Source organism: Rhamphochromis sp. 'chilingali' (assembly GCF_963969265.1).
Source record: "Rhamphochromis sp. 'chilingali' genome assembly, chromosome: 2".
In the NCBI taxonomy this organism is placed as follows: Eukaryota; Metazoa; Chordata; class Actinopteri; order Cichliformes; family Cichlidae; genus Rhamphochromis; species Rhamphochromis sp. 'chilingali'.
In genome coordinates, this window is record NC_137930.1 from 66,404,368 (window position 1) to 66,431,741 (window position 27,374).

Consider the following 27,374-nt stretch of genomic DNA (forward strand, 5'->3'; position numbering starts at 1 on the left):
GGGAGATTAGTGCCTGTTTGTGTTTATAGATGTAGGATCTCCCTCATTATGGTATCTAGAGAGAAAAGTGTGTGTTTATAGTCGGTAGATCATGTATACAACTCTGTTTCCCCTCACAAAACATAGAAAAAGAATCAGAATGTTTACAGATCACATGAAGCTTGTATTTAACGAAACACCGTCGTTTCCACTTTAACAACATCGCTGGGACAGGAGCATATTTACTGCTGTGTTGCTTCACCTCTTTGCAAGCAAAATGTTTTTCCATTATTAGTTTGATTTAAAGTGCTCGACAGTTCAGAGTCACTCCTGTTTCATTTTTATGTGTCTTTACTTTGCATGATACCTTCAACTTGCAGGGATGCAGCTCTGGGACTTGCTGCAGAGATTTATTTAGTTCTTCATATTTTAATGATGTTAAAATAATGTTTCATCATCATTATTTTAATATCATTAAAATAATGATATTATGTGCTGTAGATGATGAAACTCTCCAAATTAATTGCAATTTCAAAACAATGTGGTGAAGGCATCTGTTTCTCTTTTTAAACCCAAGTCACTAACCTGAGTCCTCATGTGACTACGGTAATACTTGTTTAGATTTTGTTTGTTTGTTTGGTCATTTTTGTTTCCCTTTTTCTGTTAAATATTTTTGTAGTCTTTGTAGCTCCTGTCCCAACTATTTAAAAATGTATTTCTTATACCAAATGTACGGTAAGTATTTATTTTTTGGGAAAATTAATAGTTTTTCACGTGTTATCTTTACGTTTTAAAGGACCTAATAATCCTTTTTAGGAAACAGAGTTGTACGTTGTGTCTGTGTTGTTGTAAATGGTTTATTATGGCTATGATTAAGTCATGTGTAAGTGTTGTGTGCGTTCAGCTTCGGTGTTGGCTATAATGAGTCATAGTTTAGTATTTGAGGTGTTGTGCCCCTCAAAGACTGGCCTCATTTGTGCGCCACAGAGAACAGTACACACAATCATATACCCATTCACTCCCCCCAGGAGTAGCAGTTTCATACAGGCAAGCAGAAAACTGGATTAGGAATTTTATACCAACAAGCCTCTTCTAAGCTGTACATTTTGCCTCAGTAAACTCGGTGTGCGCACATGTAATGCAGAGAATTAGGAGGAACACATCGCGTCACTCTTTGCTTGTTGCCACATTTCAGTGTCGTAGGACTAGAGTTTCACAAACTGCTTGCAAACACACTCAGATCTGACATCTTCTGTTTACTCTTCTGCTGACGGGAAGTCCTGAGGGCTTTACACTCACTGCTCCAGCCTCCATCCCCCACCACCCCAAGAACAGAGACACCAAGTCAATGTTTACCCAAGTCTCTCGCTCTTCTCAGAGACTTTCTCTTTATTCATTCTTGTCTGACTGTGTGAGTCTCCCACTGGGCATCCATTCATCAGTCATTTAGCCCAATTATGTCTCGAACGTGGCATCGTTCTGGTTGTCATTTCCCTCATTTACAAATCTGGAATTTTAATGGAATTTCATTGCACTACATTGGACTATCACTTTCTGAGCCTTCAGTTCCCTGTTTTTTGCAGTATTACTCTCAAGTCAGAGGCTTTAAAAAGTAAAGGTTAATGTCACAATGAGGCGGTGAATGCTTGTCAATAAGTAAATACTTAAGTGAAAGTCGTGCTCGCTCCCTCGCTGTCTTGCTGGTGCAGCTTTCGGCTCATGTTTATCCACTCGTTCCTTCTCTTCTTCCCGTTTCTTTAGCTGCAGGCTCCCACCGTTAAAGGCTTTGACTTTGCCAAGCTGCACCTTGGCCAGCAGAGCAAGGATGATGTCATGGTGATCCAGGAGCCTGTCCCGTCTGGCCTCGGGCCCGTCCAAGTATCCATTAAAGATGGCCTCAGCCCATCTGAGAATGGGGAGATCCCCACTCCCATTTCCAAAACGTCCGCTTCCTCCACAAAGGCGTCGCGCAGTGGTCGAAGGAGAGGAAGGTCAGTGCTGCTCGCAGAACAGGAAAGTGACAAAACATAAAGGCTTACTTTACCTAAAGCAAATAAAGAGAGGATAAACAGTTCTAGTGAAGTTCATGATTACAGCCAGCATATTTTAGAGATACGGTCACCTTAGTGTTTTTATTTTCCACACTTGGTGAAACACTGGTAGCATTTTTTTAAATTGCGTTAACATTTCTGTATAGATTTTATTACAGCTTGTTTTCCCAACTGAGGTGACTGTCTGCCTCCTTCAATTGGGGCAGTTAGCCAACCAGACAAAAAGCTTTTGACAGATCTTCTGATTAATTTATGCACCAAAGAAGGAGGAATCTTCTTTTGCTCCCTCAGACAGGTCTGTGTAACTTACAGAGGTTAAGCTGAGGAGCATTATAAATATTCATTTTACTTTGTTCTTTAAATATTTTTGCCCTGGCCCTATTTTCCTACATTTGAAATAATATCAAAGCTTAACTAAAGAATTTTCAGTTTTGATATCGACAGCTTAAATGAGTTTGTGCAACATTACCAGCCTTTCCCAGAACACTCACTCTTCTGGTTATTAGATATGTGACACCAAAACAAGTACAGCAGTTACTGCTGGATACATTTATTAACTCCTGTTACAAATGTCTTCCATTACATCAGGCTGTTTTATTGGGCAGTTGGCGCTGGTTGTTCCTCCTTGCTCGACAGCCATCCAAGACAAATTATTTAATGAATGTAATCATTCTGGCAGCGGAGATTCTTTAAGGCATTTATTTCAACAAGTTATAACCAATGTTATTATTTCTTAGAAGTCTCCTCCCAGCTTTTACCTTTCTTCAAGAGCGCAGGTTTTGATTATGCATGACAGTGCAGCATGTTCGTGCGCTCTTGGGCTTCAATTATTCATCTAAGGCTGTGTTTGTGTGTCTTTCCTGGGCAGGATCTCCTCATCAGATGGCGACTCTGTGTTAAGTGACCATTCCAGTGAGCGGGAATCAACCGAGGAGAACCTGAGAGCCCAGGCCACGCCCAGCGACAGCAAGCAGACCCGTAAGGTCCCCATCAATGTTTTAAACGGTAAGTGGCCCTGGCAACACTCAACTCGCTCCTCCAAACACGGAGAGCAAATATGAGGGGGAGGAAGAAAATGAAGGGACTTGGCTGACATAAATAGATAAAGAGAGAGCAACCACAGCTAGCATGTTTTGATTGACAGGGAGGCCAGTTTGAGATTGTAAAGGGAGGAAGAAAAGACAAAGCAGAGGAGACGTGAAGAGATTCCAGGCAAGGACATAAAACAGAGTGAAAGTAAAAGAAGCAGCTGGTAGGAATTTCTATTCAGTGGTCAAAATAAGACGAGACGGAGAGGAATTGAGGAAAAAGAAAAAAAATGCTAAAGTTACTTTATCTGACAGCTTTTTGATAGATTCAAGCCTGCAGTGCCACTCAAGAGATTACGTGCTGGACCTCGAGGCAGTCGGGCACGCAGACTGCAGCCTGACTCACACACAGAGGAACAGTCTGTGTTTTGTTATTGATAAGTCTGTGCTGATACTGTACTATGCTCTGCCCGGTGCTTTTAACCTGGTTAAGGTTAGGATTGGGTTAGGCTGACAGCAGCAACCCCCCTTTTTTAATTTAATTTCTGCCAAATTGTCATATCCAGAGAAAATCCCAGATGCACGTATGAGACTTGGTTCATTTAGAATGTAAATAAAACAACCAAACAGTAGTATTAGCTTAATTGGGTCGGTGGATACCTGGTGGATGAAAAGAGTTTAATTGGATTCCAGATGAAACACATTCAATATTAAATAATCTGCTGCATCTTTTTTTGCTTTCTTCTTATTCAGAGCAACATCTTCCTTGCTTTTTTCCAGCTACTGAATAAAAGATCTGAAGAAATGAAAGTATCACCTATGGAAACTTGCCTTTTCCTTTCTTTTGATCTTTCCTGGTTATGTTTCTTTTCTCTCATGCATCCGTGTCAGCTGCACCTCTGTGTTGTTGTTTTTTAATATTGTTGTCAGTATGCAGCAACCACTTTGATTTTTGTTCTTACTTGATCTCTTTCACCCTAGTAAGACTCTCTTTCCTTTCTTTTGTGGTTTGCAGGCAAGAATAGAATTGGTAAGAGCTTGCCACTTTCTGTCTCTGTCTCTGTAGACCTCAGGCTTGACCTCCAGCAGCTGTCTGTGTGTTGTCTGTTAGTTCTTTGGTAGTTTTGTGCACAGTTCTCACCATCCATCACTTCTGTGCTGAGCTGTCGGTCACAGCATGGAAACAATAACTTCACAAACAAAGGCAAAAGACATTGTTTGAAACAAAGCTTAGCTTTTGGAAATAGAAATCAATGTTTTATTTTCACGTAACCCTCAAGAAATTTACTCCACACTTTTATTACAACCAATATTTTGAATATAGTGAAGTGGTAAAGAAACACGGACATGTTTCATTAGTCATCCTTATGCATTAGCTGTTTGTGTAAAATCTCTGTCCCCTAGCTTAGATCAGCATTAGCATACGGTGTGAACTCGCTGCTAACATGTCACGACCTTTGTTTTATTCCACAGGTCCTCCTCCTATGAACGATACAAATGAGCAGCTGTCTTCAGCCTCCATCTTTGAACATGTTGATCGGATATCTCGTGGCACCGACGCAAGTAGGAGACTCCCCAATAAAGTCCAGCTTATCGCCATGCAGCCTATGCCTGTCCCACCACTCCACAGTCCGCCCGTCAATGGAAAATTGTCAGACACAAACCAAATGACCAAAGAGGTTTGCTGCTCTCATTTTCTTTTTTAAGGAGATAAATAATCCAGCAGTTTAATGTTAAAGTGTCTTTTTATTAAAACTGCTGGATCAAGATTTGCTTTACTTTCGCAAGCACATTAGAAAAACGTGGGTTACAGTAAGATATCGTTTTACTGTGCTGTGCTGAAGTTTTGGGGGTTTTTTGTCATTAAACTGTTTCTTTATTTAACATTTTTAACTAAGTTTATTTAACAAAATACATTCAATAAAAACTTGAGAACAGGAAACAGATTTTTCATCCAACCACTGAAAAAAAAAAAAAAAAAAAGGTAACCACTGAACACAAACACTACAGAAGAACAGTTTACAAAGATTAAAATGGAACTACGGGAACATTTTCATTCATAGCTGCCTCATTAGATCTTTACAGCAGAGTCTATCTGAACTCTGTGGCGCCTGATCTCCAGGGGTTTAAGTTTGACCCTGAAATCAGAAGAGGATGTTTCTCTCTCTTCAGATTTACTATGATCCTGTGATGGGAACGATTTCAGCCCTGCGTGATCACGCTGATGTTTGCAAAGAGCAGATAATGAAGTGAATGTTTTGGCACATTGGTAACAGTGAAACAGTTTATTAGTAACGTGGGATCGTTTGTGTGCGGAGTATGAACTGAGATTACCGAAGCTCACAGCTGTAGTTTCCTTCCATGTGTGTACGTTCATGCTCGTTACGATTACCTGAACATGAGAAGCTTTTGTCACAGTGTCTGCACTTGTATGGTTTCTCTCCTGTGTGGACTCGTTTGTGTGTTTTAAGGTCACCTGCAGTGGTGAAGGATGACCCACACTGAGCACAGAGGTGCTTTTTAACCCCACTGTGAAAGAGTTCATGTCGTTTTAAGTCACCTGATGTGGGGAAGCATCTCCCACATTCTTTGCAGTATTTCAGTTTGTCTCCAGTGTGTTTACGTTGATGTATTTTTAGTGCTGAAGTTAAAAAATTACCAGGCTAATTATTCCCCACAGGCCTTGCAGGAGTCTCATCTGTTCCTTTGAAAAATTTCATCTCAATGCAGAATAAAAAATACAAAACCCTGACACAAACTCTTTGGTCAGATAGTTTGAAAATGTTCTTTCTCAAAGAAGAAGTCATAGGAACAAAGTGAAATCCTCCAGAGTCTTTTGGAAGATGTAATTCACACGTGGTTGAAATTTCATTTGTGATGCTTCTGTGGTTCTTATAATTTGCCAAACGAGCTAATACTGATAATTGTAATTTGATCCTCAGATCCAGGTAGCGTTGAGGCACAAGTCAGAAATTGAGCATCATCGTAACAAGATTCGTCTTCGCGCCAAGAGGAAGGGCCACTATGACTTCCCAGCTATGGATGACATAGGCGGTCTTGGCGATGCAAAGGATCCGGATCGTATTTATCGCAAAGAACAGATGCAAATCGATAAGATCCTGGACCCGGATGCTCAGATGCCCTCCGTCTTCATGGAACCCAAGAAAAGGTTAGAGGTTATGAATTTTTGACTTTTTGGTGGAGAACTTGATTTTCTGTGCATGCTGATAATATATTTCTCTCTTTCTTCATGTGTTTCTAAGTGGTCGAGGCAGGCGCTCACCAAAGCAGAGGATGAAAGACCAGATGAATGGAGGCATGATGGAAGCAGACAAAGACCACCTCATCACTGAAGACACTGATGCTGCTTACAGAAAGTGCCCCGGGGTCAACAATGTTGCCTATGTGGTGAGTAACACAGAAGAAGTAGGAAAACCTTTCACGGACCCTGCAACCTTTCTGAGTTCTTTGCCGTCTATGTTTTCCAGTCGGACCCTGACCAAGGCCCAGGATCCCCTCACAGGAGTCCTTCCCCCACAGATGATGTCTTCCCAGCCCCCACTTCCTCTCCTCCCGGCCATGCCCCTCCCCCACCACCGTACATGCCCCCACAGCCCTCCATCGAGGAAGCACGGCAGCAGATGCACTCCCTGTTGGACGACGCCTTCGCTCTTGTGTCACCCACTTCCCAGGGCAGCACTGCTGGGATCACTCTCCCAGGGGTCAACAGCAACCCTCCTAACTCTAGCCCTCCAGGTCATGGGCCGAGACCTTGGGGTCTTTCCTACCAAGCTTTCCCCAGCGTAAGTTGCCGTCTGTGTACAAACGCTCTGGCTGGAGCATTGTCCATCCAGTCAGCTATAAATAATTCAGCTGCTATATTGCATGGAACAAGAATATGTGTTACAAATAGAAACAGTGGGAGACACAGCTTTGCATTCACTTTCTTAAGGTGTTTTGCTCTCCTGCTCAGCATGAAGCCTATTGCTTCCAGTATAATCACGTCCTCTTAGCAAAGTACTGACTTAAGTATTCCTCCATCTGTTGCAAGGTGCAACCTTAGCCCCCCCCTGCCCACCCCCACTGGCTATGTAGAGCTCCTAAGACCCTTCAGTGATATAGCCATCACCCACGTAATCTTTATTAATTCCTGTTGGTATAGGCTACTTTCAAAGAAACTGCTTGGAAGGCTTTACAAAGCGAGGCCAGTTTATGCAGTGCCAACCTCTGTTATTAACACTTAGCTACGGCAGCATAATACTATTCATGTACAATTATCCCTGGCTTTGAAATCCATGAGAGGTAGAGGGCTTAGCTGAAATTAAGGTTGTTTGTGTAAGAAGAAGAAAATCGAATCGGTACTTTACAAGTGCAAAAATCTACTCTAAACAAAAACAAAATAGAAGCATTGTATGGCTGTTCTATGGTCCAGATCTAAATGTGTCACTTCATTCATTCATTCCCTGGAAGTGCAACCTTAAAGATTTAATCCCAGACCTTCTTGACTGCAGAGAATACATTTTCACTCCCTGAATACACTTTTTAAATGCTTTCTTATCTTTCATGCTGCTTTACAGCTGTTAATAACAATACTTTGTCCTCTATCCAACACGGGTGCTCACCCCAGAAGAGTGAAAGAAACGCTGAGCAGTGCAGCCATAAAAAGCCCTTTGATGGTGCTTTTATATGCTATTAAAAATATGGATATCCAACGAAACTTTGCTTGGTAAAAATAACAATGTTCACTATGTAAAATAACCACCAACAGTACAGTAAATTGTAACACACACAGCAGGACTGTGATCTCATAAGAATAACTGCATCAACTAAAAATCGCTTTTGCATTTCTTTTCCAATATTTGTATCGCTACACCCTGATGCTTCGTAAAAACAGTTCACTGTTTATACCTGAGACCTCTGTCATCACTGGTACTTGATCATTGTCACTTAAACACAGCACATCTCTGTTGGTCTTCCCCAGAGATTCCCTGAGATGTCCTCTGCTGCAGTGCAAGGCATGGCAACAAGGTCAGTAAAGCAGCTGAAAATAGAGTCGCTTTCCACATGTTCTTCATACCCCAAGAGGTATTTCCTATTTATAATTACAGGTGAACTTTCACCCGTGTGGACATTTTCTTTAGTTTACATTTATAGAGTTGAGCCTCATGAATACTGAAAAAGAGTCCTCTTTATTTTATTGTTTCAATGGATCAGGTCTGAACAGCTGCCTCTTAATAGACTCTGAAAAGGCTGCACGTGTACACACATGTAGAGTATCAGCTGTCAACCATTTGTGTTTTCCACTATTTGGTACCAAATTGTGAAATGCTTGACTATCAGGTTATTGATTGCACCATATAGGAAGGACTCCCTGTGATTAGAAATGTAAAGCATGCTAAAAAAGTAGCACAAATACACACACACACAGTATGAAATGTCTCCATGTTCAGTAACAGTGCAAAAAAGGGGAAAAATCATCATCTGCTATTAGTCAAATTGTTTACTTTAAACTGACCCAGAATTCAGCTATTGGTGCGTCCTTATGTTTTCTTAAATCATAAATGAGTTTTTTGGTCTGTGTTTCAGGCAGGGCCTTGGCTCGAGCTACCTGCCACCAGGAGAAACAGCAGGGCACGGTGAGCAGCTCCAGCCAGACAGCCTGTACTCCAGCAGGGGCCTCTACGCTGATGAACTGCCCTCATCTGCCAGACCGCGTCCAGTGGGAGGAACCACAGGTACACAAGGAAGTTCGATAGCATCACACAAATGCAACATTAACACAACAATATTTTATGTTCAGGCTGTTGCTCTGTCCCCCCAAACAAAGCTCATGGTGTCCATTCATTTCTGCATCTCGTTTTCAACTTTTTTGCAGATTTTTTTTTTTAAAATAGGAAAAAAGGAAACGCACATCTTAAGCAATCATGCTTAAAGATAGACATGTATGTTCTTTATCTCAGTGTTTAATCTCCGTCTCAGTCTTTATGCTATATTTAATCCATCTAAATGTAAATACTCCCACTGTCAGTTACAGCTAAACAACAAAATGAACCATTAGCACAAATATGTCCTTTTTTTATTCTTAGAGCTATACACTATTTATCTCTGACTTTGTTTAACAATAAACTGCTGAGAATATGTAACACTGACAGAAATAACTAGTGCAAACGTGAAAGGTTTTGCACTAGCTGTCACTACAGAGGAATAACTCTTGCATTTAAAATATGCCCTTTCTGAACTGGCTGAGTGCGGCGCGTGCGATTAAAGCCATTTGTTGCAGCAGGAATGGGGTGTGTCAGCAAAACGTACAGATGATTCAGGTTGCCAATATTTTCTGCAATGATTGAAGAACATCTGTGATAGACGTGCAACCAGTCCAGGGTGCACGCTCACTCTCACCCAAAAACAGCTTGGCTAATCTGAGGACAGACAGTCAGGCAGCTGCCAATAACTTTGTAACTTCACTTACAGTGGGTATAAATTTGCATGCAGCTGACAAATTTTCAGACGCTGATGCCGAGTAAAGACAGTTTCATATATTCTCTGCTTAGATGAGAGAGCATAAAAGAATACTGCAGTGATCCCGAGCAGTTTTGAGTAGGAATGGAAGATACAGTAAGGTTTAAGGTTGGGCAAGAAGCTGGCATGATTAAGGTTGGGTCTTTAGGAAATTAGTGCCAGTAAGTATAATGTGTTTATTTATTTTTTTAGGTGCCCAGCTCCATCATCTTGCACAAGTGGGTCTGTCCAGTCGGATGAATGGTTTCCCAGCAGGAGTCAGGGCTGCTCCGGGCCAGAATGGAGGCTTAGGCTGGAACCACTATCATGATGACAATTTCTCCAGAGCAGAAGCTGAAAAAGATGCAGTGAGTGAATTGCACATTTTTATTTTTTCATTAACAAGTTCATTTAATTTCATTGAAACCTGAAACTAAATGAAATCCCAAACTTTTCATTTAATCATCAAATTATTAAAAACAAACGCACAGTAACTCGATCCTAACAGGAAGCCAACTGTATTGCTTTTGAGAAACACCCACAGTTTCAGTTTGGTTTTCTTCTAATTTTCTGGTGTTCTTCTGTTTTTGTTACTTGATATTTTTTATCTTATCTATTCTCTTCTTTTTTATCACCTCCCCCTGTTGTTCCGTTTGCCCTTTCTGTCCTGCCTGCTATTTATGGACCCCCTGACTGCTCGTCCTCCTCTATCTTCCAGATTCACCGGAGTGGTATCAGGGAGCCCACGGCCCCCCCGACCCATCTAGATGGTGTGGGTTATCTGACAGCCCCCCCACCTCTGGATACTTCTCCTCCCACTCATTCCTCTGCCTCCTTGATCAAGGCCATCCGGGAGGAGCTTCTGCGGCTCTCGCAGAAGCAGGCGGCTGTGCCCAGCTACCACAGCTGAAGTCCTGGCTTCTAGTGTCCTGCTCTAACCAGTCATGTCACTGACCCTGCCTGCTTGCTTCACCTAATCTGACAGTGCTTCCCATGGAAGTCCATTAAGCTGTACAGCAGAGAGATAGTCCTGCTAAAGTAGAGAGGTTTGCTCCTGAGAAACTGCATAACAGGATGGCTGATAGAGACTGAGATCAGCTGCAGTAGAGTACAGCTGACCAGAGATGACGTGAAACCAACGCGTGAACTCGACATGCCCGTGTTTCTTTCCTGTTCTTTACCGTGGACCAGGGAGCGCTAATGTCACGTACTGTGGACGTCGGACTTGATTTTGCTGCATTTCCTCAGACTCTGTGTCATAGTTTCAACTTTATGTCGCCTTCACAAACAGAAATACAGTGTCAGACTGAAGTCACAATGTCTTTTTACATCACATAACCTGATGTATTTCTTCTTTTTGATGCAGACCCCTAACTTCCTTTCCACCATCAGGTGCTTCCTGTCTTCTGCCATGATGAGCCATGTTATGCCTTGACACTGTGATACAGTTCACGTGACCATACCTGCTGTTAGAGCCTACAGTAAGACCATAGTTCACAGCCAGCAACCCAGTTCAGACAGCAGGCAAAAAAAGGGGCATCCATACACAGTAATAACACTCATTAATGCTACCTATTCTGTCCTTACTTACTACAGTAAAACAGTGTTCGACCTCTCGGCTTACAATATATACTTTTTCATGTTAAAGTGCTGTTGTTGTTGTTTTAAATTCGTGTTGAGAAGCTACTTGATGGTTAAGCAAACAGGAGAAGGAATCAGCCTTTAAGCAGATCAAACAGTTTCTGAGCAAGTTTTAAAGACGCAGGCACAGATGTGGTACAAATAATAAAAGGTGACATACTTGATGATTATGGTCAATATTTAATGTATGTATTCATTATGTGGTTATTTGATGCACTGTATGCAGACGACTTGGTACGGCTCAGGTTTTTCATTAAGAGATTCCTTACGGACAAATCCGTAAAAAGACACTTTAGAAGGTCACATGGAAGAAGTGTAAATTAGGGAAAGTCACAGACACCAGTGTTCTGTTTCAGCTCATTTCTGTGTTGAATACACATGGATGTCTTTTTCATGCAGTATTGGACGTTTGATTTGCCTTTTTGTTAGCACAGGAAGGGAAGACGTGTACTGTATTTCATTAAGAGTTTACTTCAACTACTCATTTTTACATGCTTTTTAAATAGATTTGGATCATTTAATTGTGTTCACCTGGCTCTTAGTCATCATGCTGGTTAGAAGTCATTCCAGGTCTTTTCCACAGGATGTGGTGCGATGTTTCGGAGGCCTAAAATTTTAATTCATTCGATTAAAATAAAAGAGGAACTGTGGGGTTTTTATAGCAGGACTTGAAGATGTGTTTTTGCAGTTTGTGCCAGGATCATATGGCAAATTCGAAATGTTCCCTGCACAAGCCTCGACTTCCAGGTGATTTTACTGATGTGGCCACGGTGTCCTTCTCATGCCATGTTTCCTTTCCATGTGACGTGCCTTTTGGACTCACCTGAATTGATTAAGCACCAGACTGTCTACTGTTACGCTCCCAATTCTAACACAGAATTATTTAAAAGCATCATTATTCCAACATGGCTGTTTGTCAGTGGATGTAAGGGCAGTTGAACTGTAAACGAATCGATGGAACATCAGGTAACAGTGACACTGTAGCTTTGTTGTCCATTACATGTTCATGGTTTATCCATCTCACACTGTACGCCTCCATCTGCTGGTCCTGTACTGTAACTACATCCTTGTGTTCATCCTCAGTTGCTTTTTGTTGTTGTTGTTGTTTATTTCCAGTCCTTTTCTACGTGTTCTGCTATGTAAAAATGATCCGTTGGCTGGCCCAACTTTCCATTTGCATGTTTAATTGTTGTATTTCTTTGGCTTGGTTTTGAGCATGCTATTTCAGAATTTGTGAAATACAAAGTAAGCTGTAACTTGAGCTGCCTTTTAATTAATGTACATTGCCAGAGTGAAAATTACTTCAGATTTTATTTTGCTTTGGTTTCATTTGAGCAATCATAACATCTGACGTCATTCATCCAAAACGTCACATGCTTACAGGTGTTGTAGTTACACCAGAAAACCACAGGGTGTCAGCACATCACAGGAAAACTAGCTGCACTAAAAGGACAAATCGCGCTCCCGCGCTGCACATGACGTAACCAGTTCCCATGGATGATTCTAGGCGTCTCTGAAAGCAGGTCAGTCGGTGGGCTCTTTACGTCTTTTTGAATTGTGAACATGCAACAGATGTTTATCATACAGCAGAGTCTGTTTGGATCAGTGATGCTTCCACTAGCCTTTGGGTGAGATGAATTTTTCTAACCACCAATATCTGGAAAATATGAACATACAAATACACACCAATTAAATGAATCAATCGAGATGCGCCGGTGACTGTTACACGTTTATATTTCTCTTAAAATAACCTCCAGCTCCTCGTTCACTGACTCGTATCCCCATCACAGCTTCTAAAGCCAGTGAGTGAGGCATCTAAATGTTCCGTAAATCTCCTGATCTGTCTCTACAGGGGTTGACTTTGCACAACTCAGCAAGTATTTGACAGCACACTCCTGAGTGGTCAATATTCACAGTCCATGCGCACATTTGGTTATTTTTATGGCTCCAAAACGGCAGCAAATTCATCTGGTCTTAGTTTTGAGAAGTAAACCCTAATAAGGGATTTGATGACTTATAGTCATCGACTTTAAGTCGTTCATTTATTGTGTTTCGATTTTGTTTCCGATCTCCTCTATACACAGGAGTCATGCTGTGGCAAGACATGAATTCATTTTTCCTTAATAATCCGTCTTTTTAATTTCACGATGCTGCTAGTTTGAGTTATATCTCGGGCATGATGAAAGAACACACAATGTTTGCTGCAGAGTATCCCAGGCTTGCTGCCTCTTGCCCGGTATCTAAACCGTCCCCCACCTCTCCCCACCTTCCCTACGGTAATCCTGCCTGTGTGTTGTCCCTGAGCGCATCCTGGACACACACAACAAAAACACACCCAGGAGTTAATCTGGATCATGATGGTAATTACTGCCTGTGCGTCCAGCCTGTAGGAGGGTATTGTCCACTAAGGGAGGAGTCAAACAGTCGGTTCTGCCTACTGACCTTGGAGAAAACTGCGAGGGAGGTAGGCAGGGGAGGGAGGAGAGAAACAGGGAGAAGGAGGTAGCTGACTGAGTTTCAGCACTGCAGATCTTCCTGTCTGCCTTCAGCCGCTCTTTCTCTCAGTTTGCTGGTGAAAGACAAAAAGCATTGAGAGGAGGGAGGAGGAGAATTGTGAAAGGAGTCTTTTTACTGATGATGGACGAGGATTTCTTTCTTTTTAACTAATCTTTAAAGCCCCTGTGAGTATTGCCTGTTATCTGCTTGTCATTCAATCTGCTCTTTGCTGCACATGTGTATTCTTTGACTGTAATAAGAGTCACATCTCGGGAATGTACTGATGTTACTAGACGGGTTTCTCAACCAGAGTCCCACAGACGAGGTGTCTTCCCACATTGTTTGTTTTTGTAACCAAGGTAGATGTTTGGGTTTTCCTGAATAGGGTGCAGTTGCAGACATTTGTGTGCTCTGTGTGTGTGTGTCAGAAAATGACATTTCTGCAGTTTCGTGACAGTGAATGTTGTTGACACAGCCTACGATGAGCCCTCACAGCTGTTAGCTTTGTTGCAGTGGCGCTGCTGTGGGAGGTTGTGGTCCTCGCCCTCCTTGTTTACAAGCATGGTTTCTTCTTATGCAATTCTCTGCATGCTGCACTATTACATACCATTAGAGCTGCTGCTGCTGCCTACAGTATGAATCAATGGCAGCACGAATAGTTGACTGACACTGCAGACATCTTCTGCGGTACCCAGCTAAGGGCCAGCTGGCACTGATGTCATAGAAGGATGCCACTGTGTTCACTTTTAGCATTGGCTGCGCATATGAATTTTGCATGAAACTGACTGGCTTCATTTGTCTCAAATACCACGCACATTCTTTTCCTGGATTTTCAATCACGTTTTTATTACCAGAAATGCCTTCAACCTTATTGTGTGGTCTAAAACCTACATTTCCCTTCTCTCCACCCCTTTTATCTCCTTTTTATCTCTACCAACCAGTGCAGGTTATCTTTGCTCTGTCATCTCTGCCTGTCTTCTCTGCATAACAGTGAGGTGAGGGTATCAGGGGGATTTCTGAGCTAGCGATGCAGAAACAGCAGCGATAAGAGAAAGTTTAGATTTTCTGCACGTGTGTGTGACATGAGCATCATCTGACGTAATGGAGGAAAGGCATGGATCTCCAGGAGGATCTGTTTTCATAACAAATGAGCATTTATCTCTCTCTCTGTGTGTGTGAGAGAGAGATAAGCAAGGTTAGAGAGGGGTACAGAAAGAAAGTGCCAGTAGCTAGTGCTGCCCTACTTTCAACTGCATGACACATATTTTATCCAAGTTTAGAAGCAAAAGCGTCTGCATGCATTAGGTCACCATTGTACCGCCTCGTGTCAGGTCAGGTAACTCTTGCTGACATCACCTCTGGTCGCCGGCGGACGATCGCTGTCCTCAAGGTCACAGTGCAGGTTATCTGTTTCTCTGTCACCCCCTCTCCACCAGGCTGTACTGTATCAGAAGACACAGTGTCACATTGTGCGCTGCCGCTGTGCTGAGTAGGAGGCAGCACTCATATGATGTTCTAGGGAGAGGTGAATAGCTGTCATTCATGAGAGGGTGCCCGTTTGCTCGGCAGCTGACTTCAGACACTGATCCTGCCTGTCAGCTGCTGGCGGGTGTCTTCCACAGACCTAACTGTTGTGTCCGTTGCACTAGTAGCTGACACATTAAACATGTTTGTTGTTCTTTATAGCAGACAAGGAAACACAGCACAGGTTTTGGAGTCCAGAGAATACAGGTCATATTTGAAGAAGCCTTTTATTAGGAAAGCAGTTGCAGAAAATAAGGATCCTTTTACAAACTCCTAACTAATTTTGGCTCAGAAACCCTTCTTGCAAACGCATTGTAGTGCATGTTGTTAGGTAGCTGTGGTATTTTGTTAAACTTTACAAAGATATCCGGTACGCCACAGCTGATCCTCTGACAGCATTAATCCCTATTAGCAGGCACTGGATCTCTCTGCACTGCTGTCCTTCAGACCACATCCTCTGGATGTTTTCAGGACAGTTTGCACCACCAGCAGCAGCAGCTCCGCCAAGACCAGCCCGGCAGCTATTAGTGTGTATGCGGAAGAGTAGAATGAGACCACAAACAACGTTGTCCCGCTTTTAACTTTCCCTCACTCTATATATCGAGACGAACTATAAAGATGGAGCGAACAACGGAGATGCTGATGGAATGAAAAGAACCAAAACGCTGGTTATGTGTTTCTTTGTACTTAAATGCACACGCACAGTCCTTTTACCTCTTTCAGAGGAGCCTTAGACTTTGTGTTCTGGTTGCATGCTGTCTGGACAATAATCAGCAGGTAATCCCTTTAAGCCATTATTTCTCTAATTGCTTTGTCTTGGTCAGCAGATGGACACCGCGGGGATGTTGTTTTGTCCTGTCTGCTTTCTCTTTAGTGAATCATAGCTGAGTACAGAAATAACCTCTGCGGTATTGTTTGCTCGACTGCATATTCATTTGCTTATGAAACAAGATTAAAATGATTATTTGCTCTTGTATCAGTATAGTCCCTGTGGGCAGAGAACACAGTATACGAAACAGCAATGTGGAAAGTCTTTAACTGTGCAATAACCTCACAACTTTCTTCACTGTCTAATAGCATCCATTTAACAACTAATGATAACTAATGATTCGATCTTGAAGTTGATCAATCATGTACCACAGGACTTCAAGCTGGCAATAATGAAACCACTACTTCACTTCAGCATCACTTGACCGAGTTATCTTAGCTAACTACAGCCAATCTCCAACCTTCCTTTTATCTCAGTTATTCTTGAGTGTGCTGCTCATCCTCCACATTGAAAGGAGCCAGTTGAGGTGGTTCTGGCATCTGACTAGGACGCCTCCTAGATGAGGTATTCCGGGCATGTCGTACTCGGAAGAGGCCCCAGGGGAGACTCAGGACTCACTGGAGAGAACACATCTTTCAGCTGGCTTGGGAACATCTCGGTGTCCCCTCAGATGAGCTGGAGGAGGTGGCTGGGGTGAGGGAAGTGTGGGCTTCTCTGCCGCCGTGACTCAAACCGTGACAAGCGGCAGAAAATGGATAGATGCAGGAATGTCTTAAATACATACAGTGTATATATATGGATGACCTCTAATTTCCTCCTTCCAAATTTTTATAAAACTGGGGTCATTGTACGTACAGTGAAACATAAATCCTGAACCTGGCGACTCTGAGTTAAAAGTAAAAGTCAGGAAACCACAAGTAAAGCCTTTTCTCAGGAGAAAATAATAAGCAATCCACATCTAAAGTTTTCTTTGGGCAACATTTAGGCTGGACTGATAGATGATGACTTTATGGTCATGCTAGCTCATGTAACATTACAGCCAGTGGTATAAGTGATCCATAAATGTCCCAAGTAGCCCAGATTAGGCTGGAGTGAGAGTGGCTTTTAAACATGGTGAGCTCTGTCCAATTTTACATGTCAATGCTGTGTGTGGCTGCCTAGTAAAGATGACATAAAATGACGAGAACAATAAAAAATGTGAAATTAGTGCAACTTTCATGCACTGTTTTATTTTTCCTGCTGTTGAAAATAGTAGGATAACAACATGTTAGCACAAATTGCCCCAGGTAGGACCGGGCTGTGCATATTTATCTCGGTGTGTTACGTCATTGTCTACAAACAAATCTTGCGAGTACAGATGAGCCCGCTAGGGGTGATGGTGGGAGACTCACAGCAAAGGGCACCTGGAGGAGTTACACAGGCCACAGGGTCAGAGTTTTATAAATAGAAGCAACACACATTGAGACGTGAGATTCATGCCCACAAACACATGCTCAGGGAGGAGTAGAAAGTGGCTTTGGTCTTGGCTGCAGCTGTCCCTCCGGCTCTTCTTTCCAATTTCACTGGAATCAACTTTCAGACAGATGGATCTTTGAAAACGTTTCATTAAAGTGAATAAATACTGATATTGCTATTGAGAGAACACCTTAGCCAGCAGTTTTGCTACTAAAGTGACAGTCTTCATATACTGTTTAAAAAACGGTAACATTACATTTAGGAATTGCAGGTATACAGAAAAAAGTTAAGGTCAATAGAAATAGGCTTGGACATTTAAAACCGTAGCATATGAGAAACATGGATGCATAGAATTTATTTAAACATGACTCTACAGTCTTATTTCAGCGAGGGGGGTGTAAGTGCTCCGAACAGCACATTGACAGGCGAGTACAAGAACTCAAAGTCGTATATTTTAGCTAATTTATGCTGGCAGATTGTCCTCATATTCATTGCCCAAAGCTTGTATTTACAGTGATGTTTCTCTTTTTTAAAAACAGGCCTGTTATTTTGTGGCCTTCAAAGATTTGTCTCTATAGTGTCACTTTTTTAAGATTAAATCGCTGCCATCTGATGTACAGTATGTCCACATTACACTCAGGCGTGTCTGACTCTTCATCTGCGTTTCTTGATCACAACAGCACTAAACAAACACTCCTGTATCCTAGTAACCATCCAGAGTGATACAGTGGACTGGTAGACTCCTGCATTAACCTGTCAACGGGCCATTGCTGTTGTGAAATTGTGGGCTGTAGAGAGCGGAGTCCCAGCTAGCTTAAAGAAGTCTGACAGAGTAGGGATTCCAGCTGGGTTGTAACGCAGGTTCAACCCTTGAAGGGTGGACAGAAAAGCAGTCCCTCCTGCTCTCTAACACAGGAGTTGGAGAGCAGGAGGGATTGTGCAAAGACATGCCTTTTTCATAATCCTCATCTCTGTGATCCCAGGAACTGGCTGAGCTCTGGCTAACCTGCTAGATGAACTGTGGGAATCTTCTTTTACACCACATGTATTATGTGTAAAATCCTATTCAGTGTGGTTGGATACTCAGGGTGTGGCTGCGGTCTATTTTTATCTAGCCTTTGGTAGATATTTTCCGTAGCAGTGGGAGGGTACGTTCAATTCAGGCTACAGAACTGACTCTTACCTGCTTCTCCTTGTCTCACACGGGCCCTTCTGTCATAACAGGCTGTCACATTACCTGACTGGAACCTGCCTGCGTCCACATCTGTCTAAGGCTTCATGCCTGTCTCTCTATAGGTTAGAGAGGAAGATCAGATATAATATCACTGATTTAGGAAGACCCACACGGCTACAGCTTCTGTGAAGACAGCCAGAGACAAGCTGCTGACAGGGAAACCATCCAAGAGCACACAGTTACCACAGTAACCAGTTAACTGACACCAAAGAAAGGCTGACTACACGATTTCGAGTTACCCAACATGCTGCTCCACACCCTCACTGGATGAGAAAATTATGGGATGCCCACACTGGCTGAAATGACTGTTGTTCCTTTCGGTGACATCCAGCTTGTATACATGGCACATCGACTGTTATTATGCTCTTGTGCATTAAATCTAGCAGCATGCCAGTGTTGCATATGTTTGGTATGCTTAACTTATTAACATCAATGTAATTTTGTTTTCCGCACTGACTTCAAATGTGGAAATAACTCTGTGGAATTGCTCTTTTTACTCAGGTGGAGTTTGTTTAAGAGAACAGACATTTCCCTTTCTTTAATAACGATGAGCTCATTGAGATGAGGGGGGATAAAAGAGAAAAAGCAAAGACTGGGGTCAGAGATCAGAGCTGATGTCAGGATGAGAGCTGCAGGCCAAATGTGATTCACTCATATGCGTGCACAAGCATACAGAGTGTAGCAGGAATCTGACAGACCACGGAGAAATGAGCTGCAAAGCTTGGCATTATGCATGTGGATACCAGCACAATTCCCACCTACTACTTCATTAAACATTCTTTTCCATCAGTTTCTCTTAATTTAGCTGTATATTTGTGTTATTTCAAAATAAAAGCATTGTATATGAATACCAAATACCAGTAGCTAACCCACTTGAAAACTAGAAACCTCTTTTCTCAGCTTCACTCGTCTTTGTAGTGGAGTTCAAATGAGTCATCATTGAAATAACCATCATTATGACTCATTGTTTGCTTTATCTTCATGCCAACAATCATATCCGAGGGCAGGGCTTCATATATTTCAGCTTAAATTGATCTTAATTTATATTTTGGAAAAAAGGTACTTTGTTATTCTTATGTGATTTTTGCCATTCATCTGGAAAATATTCTGTTTTTAAATGTGTTGTTGCCAGGATGCAATCAGAATTCATTATGACCCAAACTTGCCTTTTGCACTGAAGATGACAAGCATGTCGTCATCATCTCATGTTTTGGAGAGAGTAAAGACTAAAAAGGGCCCTGCACCCTTATGAAGATTCAAAGGGCCTTACTGCTTTGTAGTTTCTCTAAGCCAGCATTTAACCACCATGCATAAAGAAACCTTGCAGTAATCCAAATATGCTAAAGCCTACTAAGGCTGTCAAGCTATTATTTCATACCTTCATGTCTTGTGAAGTCCACAGAACCTCATCAGGCTGAAAAGAAGAAAACAGGAAATGAAATCCATCACATGAGGCCTCTTCAGTGAGGTCTTTCCCTGAGCTCTGGGATTGCTCAAGATTGCTGGACTTTGTCATCTACCTTCTTGTAAATGAAAGGTTGCATTCTTTACTGATGTGTTCTTCATTTCCTCAGATAGATATATCAGACTGTGATAATCCAAGCAGCTTGTCTGCATATGTGCATTTAACTGAGATCAAATATAGGTGGTTTTGAGTGAATTTGTGGATATAACAGTATTTACTTCTTCTATATAAGAATGACAGCCCCAACTCTTTTAGTGTCGTGCCACAATTGGGTCCAAACCTGAATTTGTTGTTCACTCTTATTAATCATCATATGCCAGCTTGCTGTGATGCAAACATTACTGTGTTGTGATCATGTTAGCATACTGATGCTTAGCTGGAGAGAGTCACAGAGCTGCTTGCCTGGCTTTGGACTGTTCTTGTTGCAGCTCCCCTCCAAAGAGCATGTGTCAGTGCCAGTCAGCATCAGTGCAGCAGTGAGGTCAAGGGGTTCGTTTGCTAATGAATTTCGAGTTTCTGTGTTTTTAACCTTTCTAATTCCACTTGCTGACACATTAACATCATAATTTAGCCCAAGGAAAGCCCCTATAGTCTCAATACACACCCAAAACAGAAGTCTTAGGGTGTAGGTAGTGGCAGAAAGGACTTTTCTGTCTGACTCAAAAGAGGTGGAAAGCTTTAAAAACAACTGCTTTGTCTATCTGATCCTCATCTACAGGTGCGATAAAAGCCGTTAAGGGAAAGGTGGCAGTGGGATGAAAGTCTCTGAAAGTCTTGTCAAAGCATGAGTAAGAGCTAAGAGCAGAACAAAAGCAGTTCTGTTCTTTATGAGATAAAGAATTCATTACTCAGTCTTCCCTTGGTTTGATTTCTGCTCAGCAGCCACTGCTCATAGTCGTGTTTATTCAACATATTTGGATAGATAATACCTTTTCTCGGATTTCCTCATGTTGGTTTTAAATGATTATCCTGCTTCCAAAAATAGTTTGCAATTGTGGGTGGAGTTTTTTTGTGTGTGTAAGGATATTTGTCAGAGGCCAAAGGCAGCAGCTCTGCATGACGTGCAGAAGAATGCAAAATAAAGACGCTGCTGTTTGTGCCTGTGTTTGGGAGTCGGGGACAGGCCACACGGTTGAGCCCCCTGTTCTCCACTCTTTGTATCCTGGTCATTCACTACAGTCTCTCTTTGTGCCAGCCACAGATCACATGTCACAATATTTGAACAGCTGCAGTCGTTGGCTGTGTGTTTTCTCTCTTCTTTCCACACGGAGAGTGGAGATCTGGTTTGATAACAGACTGTGAGAATTTGGACAGGTGAGCAGTGGGAGAAATATCTGTAGTATCGTGCAAGCGTCACATACAAACTACTGTAATTAAAACAACGACAACAGTAAAAGAAAAACATCAAAAGAGTGACAGCTGAGAATCCTCCCCTAGGATGGAGCGGGATCAATATAATGGATTATGTTAGAAACCTAACGGCTCCGTTCATGCTGTCACCTTAACCTAAACCTGTCAATATCAGGACTTGGAACATGATATCTGCTCTTCGAGCCTTCTTGAACACCGTAGCTACTATCCATTGCATTTCCAGGCTGGAGAAACGTTGCCAGTTTTTCTTTCAACATACACTTAAATATCTTCTTCTCTGTTGTCCCGTTGCGTTATTGGCCTCACAGAAAGCGAGTCATATCCTCGACACCAGGAGGCTGCTGTAAGAGAGCCAATAAAACTGTCTTTGAAGAAACTCACACTAACACATCTCAGGGCCTTTTAAGCAACTCATGCAACGCAAGAATTCAGAATTCATTTAAACTGCTCATGTCCCTTGATAGCTACAGGACAAGGACTGTTTGTTGTACTATTCAGTCTCCTACAGCAGTAAAGGTCACTGATAATAGTGGACACAATGCGAGAGAATTGCGTGTCGTGTATAGCGCATGTGCACTATATATATGTTACAGGTACGTGCGCCTGTAACAGGGGTAGAGGTGTTTGGTTTCTGTCCTTGGGCTGTATGTGTGCGCAGACTCACGGACGACCATCATGGCCACTTTGTATCAAGTTGAAGCGTCAACTGAAACCATTACCTGTTTGTTGTGCACTTAATGAATCATCACGATAAGCTGGAATTCAAAAGTATACTTGAAGCTAAAAAATGTAACAACTTAATCTTGCTGTTTTTTCACTTGAGGAGTAAAAGTCAAGCTATGTGTTAGCTTTGATGGAAGCTGAAAAAACCCCCCCAGCTCTCCAGCTCAGCTTGTGTTGTCAGATGTGATCTTGGGTAATATATGCAAGCTGACTTGTACTGAGATTTGAGGCCATTGTGTAAACTGCAGTTCAGCTCTGCTTTGTCTCCAACGGTAATGAAAAAGCTTTGCTGAGGACTGTGTTTACTGACTTCTGATTACAGTTAGCAAACCCATCATCTGATCAGGGCGAGTACATAGCAGCCTCATGGTCTCTCTGAAGGGGGGAGAGTGCATGAAAAAGGGAGAAAAAAAGGCAGAGGGCACCTTGGCAGTCTAAAGCAGAATGTGATTAAAATTCTGTTCTAGTCGCAAGCACACATTGTTTGGAATCATCATTTGGTATTTGATAAGGCACAGCCTAATCGCACCCTCTGGGGAAAGTGTGGAAAGTAACACTGATGACGCTTTGCCTGGAACTCGCAATACAAGAAGAACCCAGATGAAAAGAGTTGTGTAGGTCTTACACTTTGCCGTCCAGTGTGAGTGTAATACCAACAACGCAGGAGTCCTGAAATGCAACTCAGTGGCATCTTTTTTCCCCTCTGCCTTCTGAACAACCACACATTTCAAACCCACCACACATTTGGAATAGATCTTGAATTATTATTTTTTGAAGCTTCAAGCCCATGTTCAGATGTTACAAAATAAGCTCCCTTCACAGTCTCAGAAAACATTGCACAACCATTGTGTTACACTGCACAGTGTTGAAAGAAGAGTGAACTACACTTCTTGTATAAAGCTGGTCATTTAACTTCATATCATGAATCTATTTCTTTAAAAGTGTATATTTCAAGTATCATAATCAACATAATGCAACTTGACCTTTATGTGTGCCGCCTGATAGTGTTTGCACGCCAGCTGTTTTCAAAGGCAGCCATGTTTCCCACACGGCCAAACAAATATATAGTAATGACATGCAAAAACACTCCTCTTCATGAAGACACTATAAAGCAAATTTCCCTCAAGGAAGAATCTGTTATGTAATTAGTTATGTAACTGTAATAGTGAGCTAGACTTTTGATGTGACTGAAATAAATCCATTATCAAAACTAGTGAACTAGTGTGCTGTGGCACAACCTTTTTATTGTGTCCCTGCCATCATGAATATTAACTTGTAGTGGAATGTAATTCAATTTATTAGACCATCTAATTCCATGGATTTAGATGCAATTATCCATTTTCGTGCACTGTTTAGTCCAGCGTGTTTTTTTTCTCTCAGTTGATCCTGCTGAATTAAGATGTTATAGTAAGATTGGTGCCAGCAGAGGGGAAAACAATATACCTTACCCGTCAGAGTGAATGGAGCAATAACATTTATGTTTATTCTTTGAGGGCAAATAAGCAGATTAAACACTTTCACTCCTTTATCCAAGATAAAATAGAGTTTTTACAGCCTATTTATCCATATTTACCTGTGCTGAGGGTGGTCAAACTTTACCTGAACGATGTAGGCTTTGCCACTCTGACCAAACCTCCACATTGGTGCTGGTATAGTGTGCTGGTGATATGATCTGTAACAGCAATATAGGAGGGGTTGCCATGTGGTGCAGAAATTCATGGTCCCCATAACTAAGATGGCCTTTAGTGCCGACATGAGTTTTTCACGTTGAAAGTGATTTTGAGTGAATTAGCTCAGCATCACCCTTTAATTTACTTCAATCATTCATGTCTCCAGAAATTCATATCTAATGCCTTTGAACTAATTTAGAAACATTAGCAAAAAATCCTAACTGTAATGGGAAACATGGTTAGCTTTATACCCCAAAACAGCTTGTTTGTTAGCATGTTAGCATGCTTACAGATAACTAGCTTTAAGAACTAATGTACCCCAAAACCACAGCCTTACAGAAATACTTGATTAAAACCTTTAAGTTATATTTAACTTTTACTTTTCATTTCTGTGGCAGTTTTTGTTGTTGTTGTTGTTGTTATGGAAGCATTAAACGTATTCTCTTATAAAGCTAATATTTTCAAGGTAAACATGCAAAATATACCCTTTTATTCTGTTGTTTTCTAAGATCAATACCTTCCTTGTAATGTGTATAAGAAATTGTTCAAATAAACTGAATTATTTTTCCTGTGGACGCCCACAGCTCACTCTTTAGCATGATCCACTCTACGGCGGTAACCCCTGACCCCTAAACACCTTGAGTCATGACATTCACAGCCATACTTAGACCAGGAACGTCGTGCACGTTGCTAAAGATCAGAGACTACTGACTCTTGTAGGAACGGATGGATTTATAGCCTACCAACTTAGCAGTTCATGGACACGGTGAATAACCAGCAGTGTGAGAAATGTTTCCAGTGTGGCCGCACCCTGACCACTACATCTTTTTTCAGTCCTCACACAGCCCTGGTCCGAGGTATCCTAAACACATACGCTTAAATTTAGACTGGCTCAGGCTGACCACAGACACAGCCTAACCTCCTGAAATCTGACACCCACTGTCTGCTGTTTCTCTCTCTCCTGACTCTGTGGGTAGGTGCGTTTTCACTTTCTAACTTTTGTTCACCGATTTCCTTTGTTGAGCACCCAACCATCTCACACACAAACACCTCAGTCTCTCATAACCTCTCCCTCTATTCTTCGTGCTCGGGGGCAGCCGACTGGAGCTGATTTACTCTGCACAGAGTTAGAGCTCACAGTTTTGGAGGAAATGAAACGTTAAAGTTACATACTGATACGATTCTTAAAAGCCCTTTCCATTATCACTTTTTTGGACTGACAGAATTCATGCTGTGTTTATCTGAACGATCAAACAATTGTCCTCCCTAAATTAAAAAAAGAAGAAGAAGCTGTGCACATCTTTCTTCTGTTGACAAGCTTACTGCTGGAATCCTGTTTATTCATACTGGAGCATTTCCTCGGTTGTTGAGTGTGTGTCTTCAACTGATTTATTTCAATTTGTATCCAATAAGTAAATAAACAGTTGGTGATTCCATTAATAATAGTGGAGCAGTGAAAAATTTAACAGGAAGGTGGAGCGAGAGAGCAGAGAGAGCAGGTGAAAACACACAGCAAATCTGACCCATTTTCACCTGCTCAACCAGCAAGACGTCTCAAAATCTGCTGTCCTTCTGCGCATAATATCTGACAGTTTGATCCTTTCAGTGTTCTGGAAATATAGTTCTATCTGGGGACTGGCCTACAATGGAAACGTTCCACTTTGTTTGACACTTTTAATCACATTCAGTGGCGTATTGTTCTGCTTTCTCAAGTAAACGTTACTTTCTATTGTAGTAAACAGGCTTTAGTTTAAGTTTAGATAGATAGATAGAACTTTATTAATCCCTCGGGTAGGTTCCTCTGGGAAATTCAGTTATATGTTATATAGTTATATATAGTTATACTATGTAGTCAGTTATATGTATATATGTTTTTCTATTGATAAAATGCTAGTTTCTCTAGCTCTGTGCCCATCATTTAAATTTGCTGATAGTTTAATTAATTGATCAATTATTCTTAGCATTAATATGCTTTCAAATTGAAACATGAATATCCAAGTAAGGTCAATCCGATGAGGAAGATTTACTTTTGCCATTCCTCTTCTCAGTTCCTTCTCCTCTGCAGCTTAGTGCTCAATGGCCCATAACAGCTTCCTGATGGCCGGCTATGAACATGATGAGATCACTAGTATCACTGATCTCATCATCTTTTCATTCACACTCACACGAGAAGGGAGAGGGGAGAGCATATGCACAGAGACACTTGAGAGAATTGGAGGAGAGGGTACAGTAACAGTGACAGCCTCAATATGAATGTAGCCGTACAGATGAAGGCCGTATGGCTGTCGAGTGTTTCAGAGAGCTGGACCTGCATTAACGTGTCGTCTGCTACAGTTAAGCTGCACTTTTGTAAACGAGTCAATCATCACACATAAAGCATATTTGTTTTTTGTTTTTCAAGTGTTAGACTCACAGTAAATAAGACATAAATCAGATTTCTTCAGCATTTTAATTTTGTTTGTGTGCATTTTTTGCACCAAAGATGGAGTGATATAGATGCAAGACAAGGAAGCACTAAGCAAGTCCTGCATTTTTATTCTGTTGAAAAACAGTGTTTGTTTTTTTTAAATGAAAGTGAATGACACCTTTACGTGGGCAGTGCCTGCTGGGTGTGGAGAAACAGATGGCTTTGGAGACAGTGGTGCATGTTTTATTAGTAAAGCTCACTGCCCAGTTATGGCATTACAGGAAAAATGGGTGCATTATGCATATCCCTGGTGTCACTGGAGCTTGATGTTTAAGCTACATGTCTGATTGATTCAGACAGTGTGAGTGGGTGAGTGGGAGTGGGATATTCACAGTGAAAATATGCATTCAAATCTATTCGTATGTTTTAAGAATAAATATAATTTGTCATTTTCCATAGCATAGAAGACAATGGATAATTATTTTTACTAAAAAAAAGTAAAGAAATGTCTTGAGACACAGGTCAGTGGCAGGAGTGAATCTGTTTTTGCTTACAGGGAAATCAGTGGGCGTGCACACACATACACAACACGACTCTCCACAGTTGCACTGCAAAACAAGATGGCCACAATGAAGCAATCCAGACGACCACCAACTCTGAAAACTTTGTCAAATCGGGATTTTTTAGTTGCTGAGTGCAAAAAGGCAACACATGACATCAGCTCAGCTCAGAGAAACAAACACGATTCAAGAACATTTCTCATCTCTGGCTGAACTGGACCAATCCCAAACTGTTACACAACAGTCTGGACAACAGGCTCGGACTGTGATTACTCATGTCATCGTTGGGAAATTAATAGAGACCTACTTTCTGCTCATAAGGGATAGAAAACATAAAAGTGTTTATCCTGATATCTGATATCTACTGCTTAAATGAAGCCAGAAAGCTCTTTCTTTTTTCACTCAGCCGCTGAGTCCTCCTGTAATTCCCGTGTCCTCGTCACCACTACCTTTCAAGACTCTAAAACAGAAAATCTGTGACAAAAGCAAGAATAATTATGCAA

At 41.7% G+C, this 27,374-nt stretch overlaps 2 protein-coding genes across 3 annotated transcripts in view; both read left to right on the plus strand.

Moving 5' to 3' along the window:
- LOC308388947 (UPF0606 protein KIAA1549) overlaps nt 1-12,510 on the plus strand; it is a 37,235-nt gene extending 24,725 nt beyond the window's left edge. Inside the window, exons 12-21 of the mRNA XM_080869984.1 lie at nt 1,741-1,970; nt 2,899-3,035; nt 4,532-4,737; nt 6,001-6,227; nt 6,322-6,466; nt 6,547-6,861; nt 8,040-8,086; nt 8,645-8,793; nt 9,770-9,924; nt 10,275-12,510. Coding sequence (XP_080726110.1) covers nt 1,741-1,970; nt 2,899-3,035; nt 4,532-4,737; nt 6,001-6,227; nt 6,322-6,466; nt 6,547-6,861; nt 8,040-8,086; nt 8,645-8,793; nt 9,770-9,924; nt 10,275-10,466 — 1,803 coding nt within the window. The 3' untranslated portion in view covers nt 10,467-12,510. The remainder of the gene's footprint in view (nt 1-1,740; nt 1,971-2,898; nt 3,036-4,531; nt 4,738-6,000; nt 6,228-6,321; nt 6,467-6,546; nt 6,862-8,039; nt 8,087-8,644; nt 8,794-9,769; nt 9,925-10,274) is intronic.
- Nucleotides 12,511-13,666: 1,156 nt separating this feature from the next.
- The window catches only part of mical3a (microtubule associated monooxygenase, calponin and LIM domain containing 3a), a 78,670-nt gene continuing 64,962 nt past the window's right edge, over nt 13,667-27,374 (plus strand). For both annotated transcript variants that reach the window (XM_080869692.1, XM_080869703.1), the window contains exon 1: nt 13,667-13,878. The gene's annotated coding sequence lies outside the window, so the exon portion shown is untranslated. The remainder of the gene's footprint in view (nt 13,879-27,374) is intronic.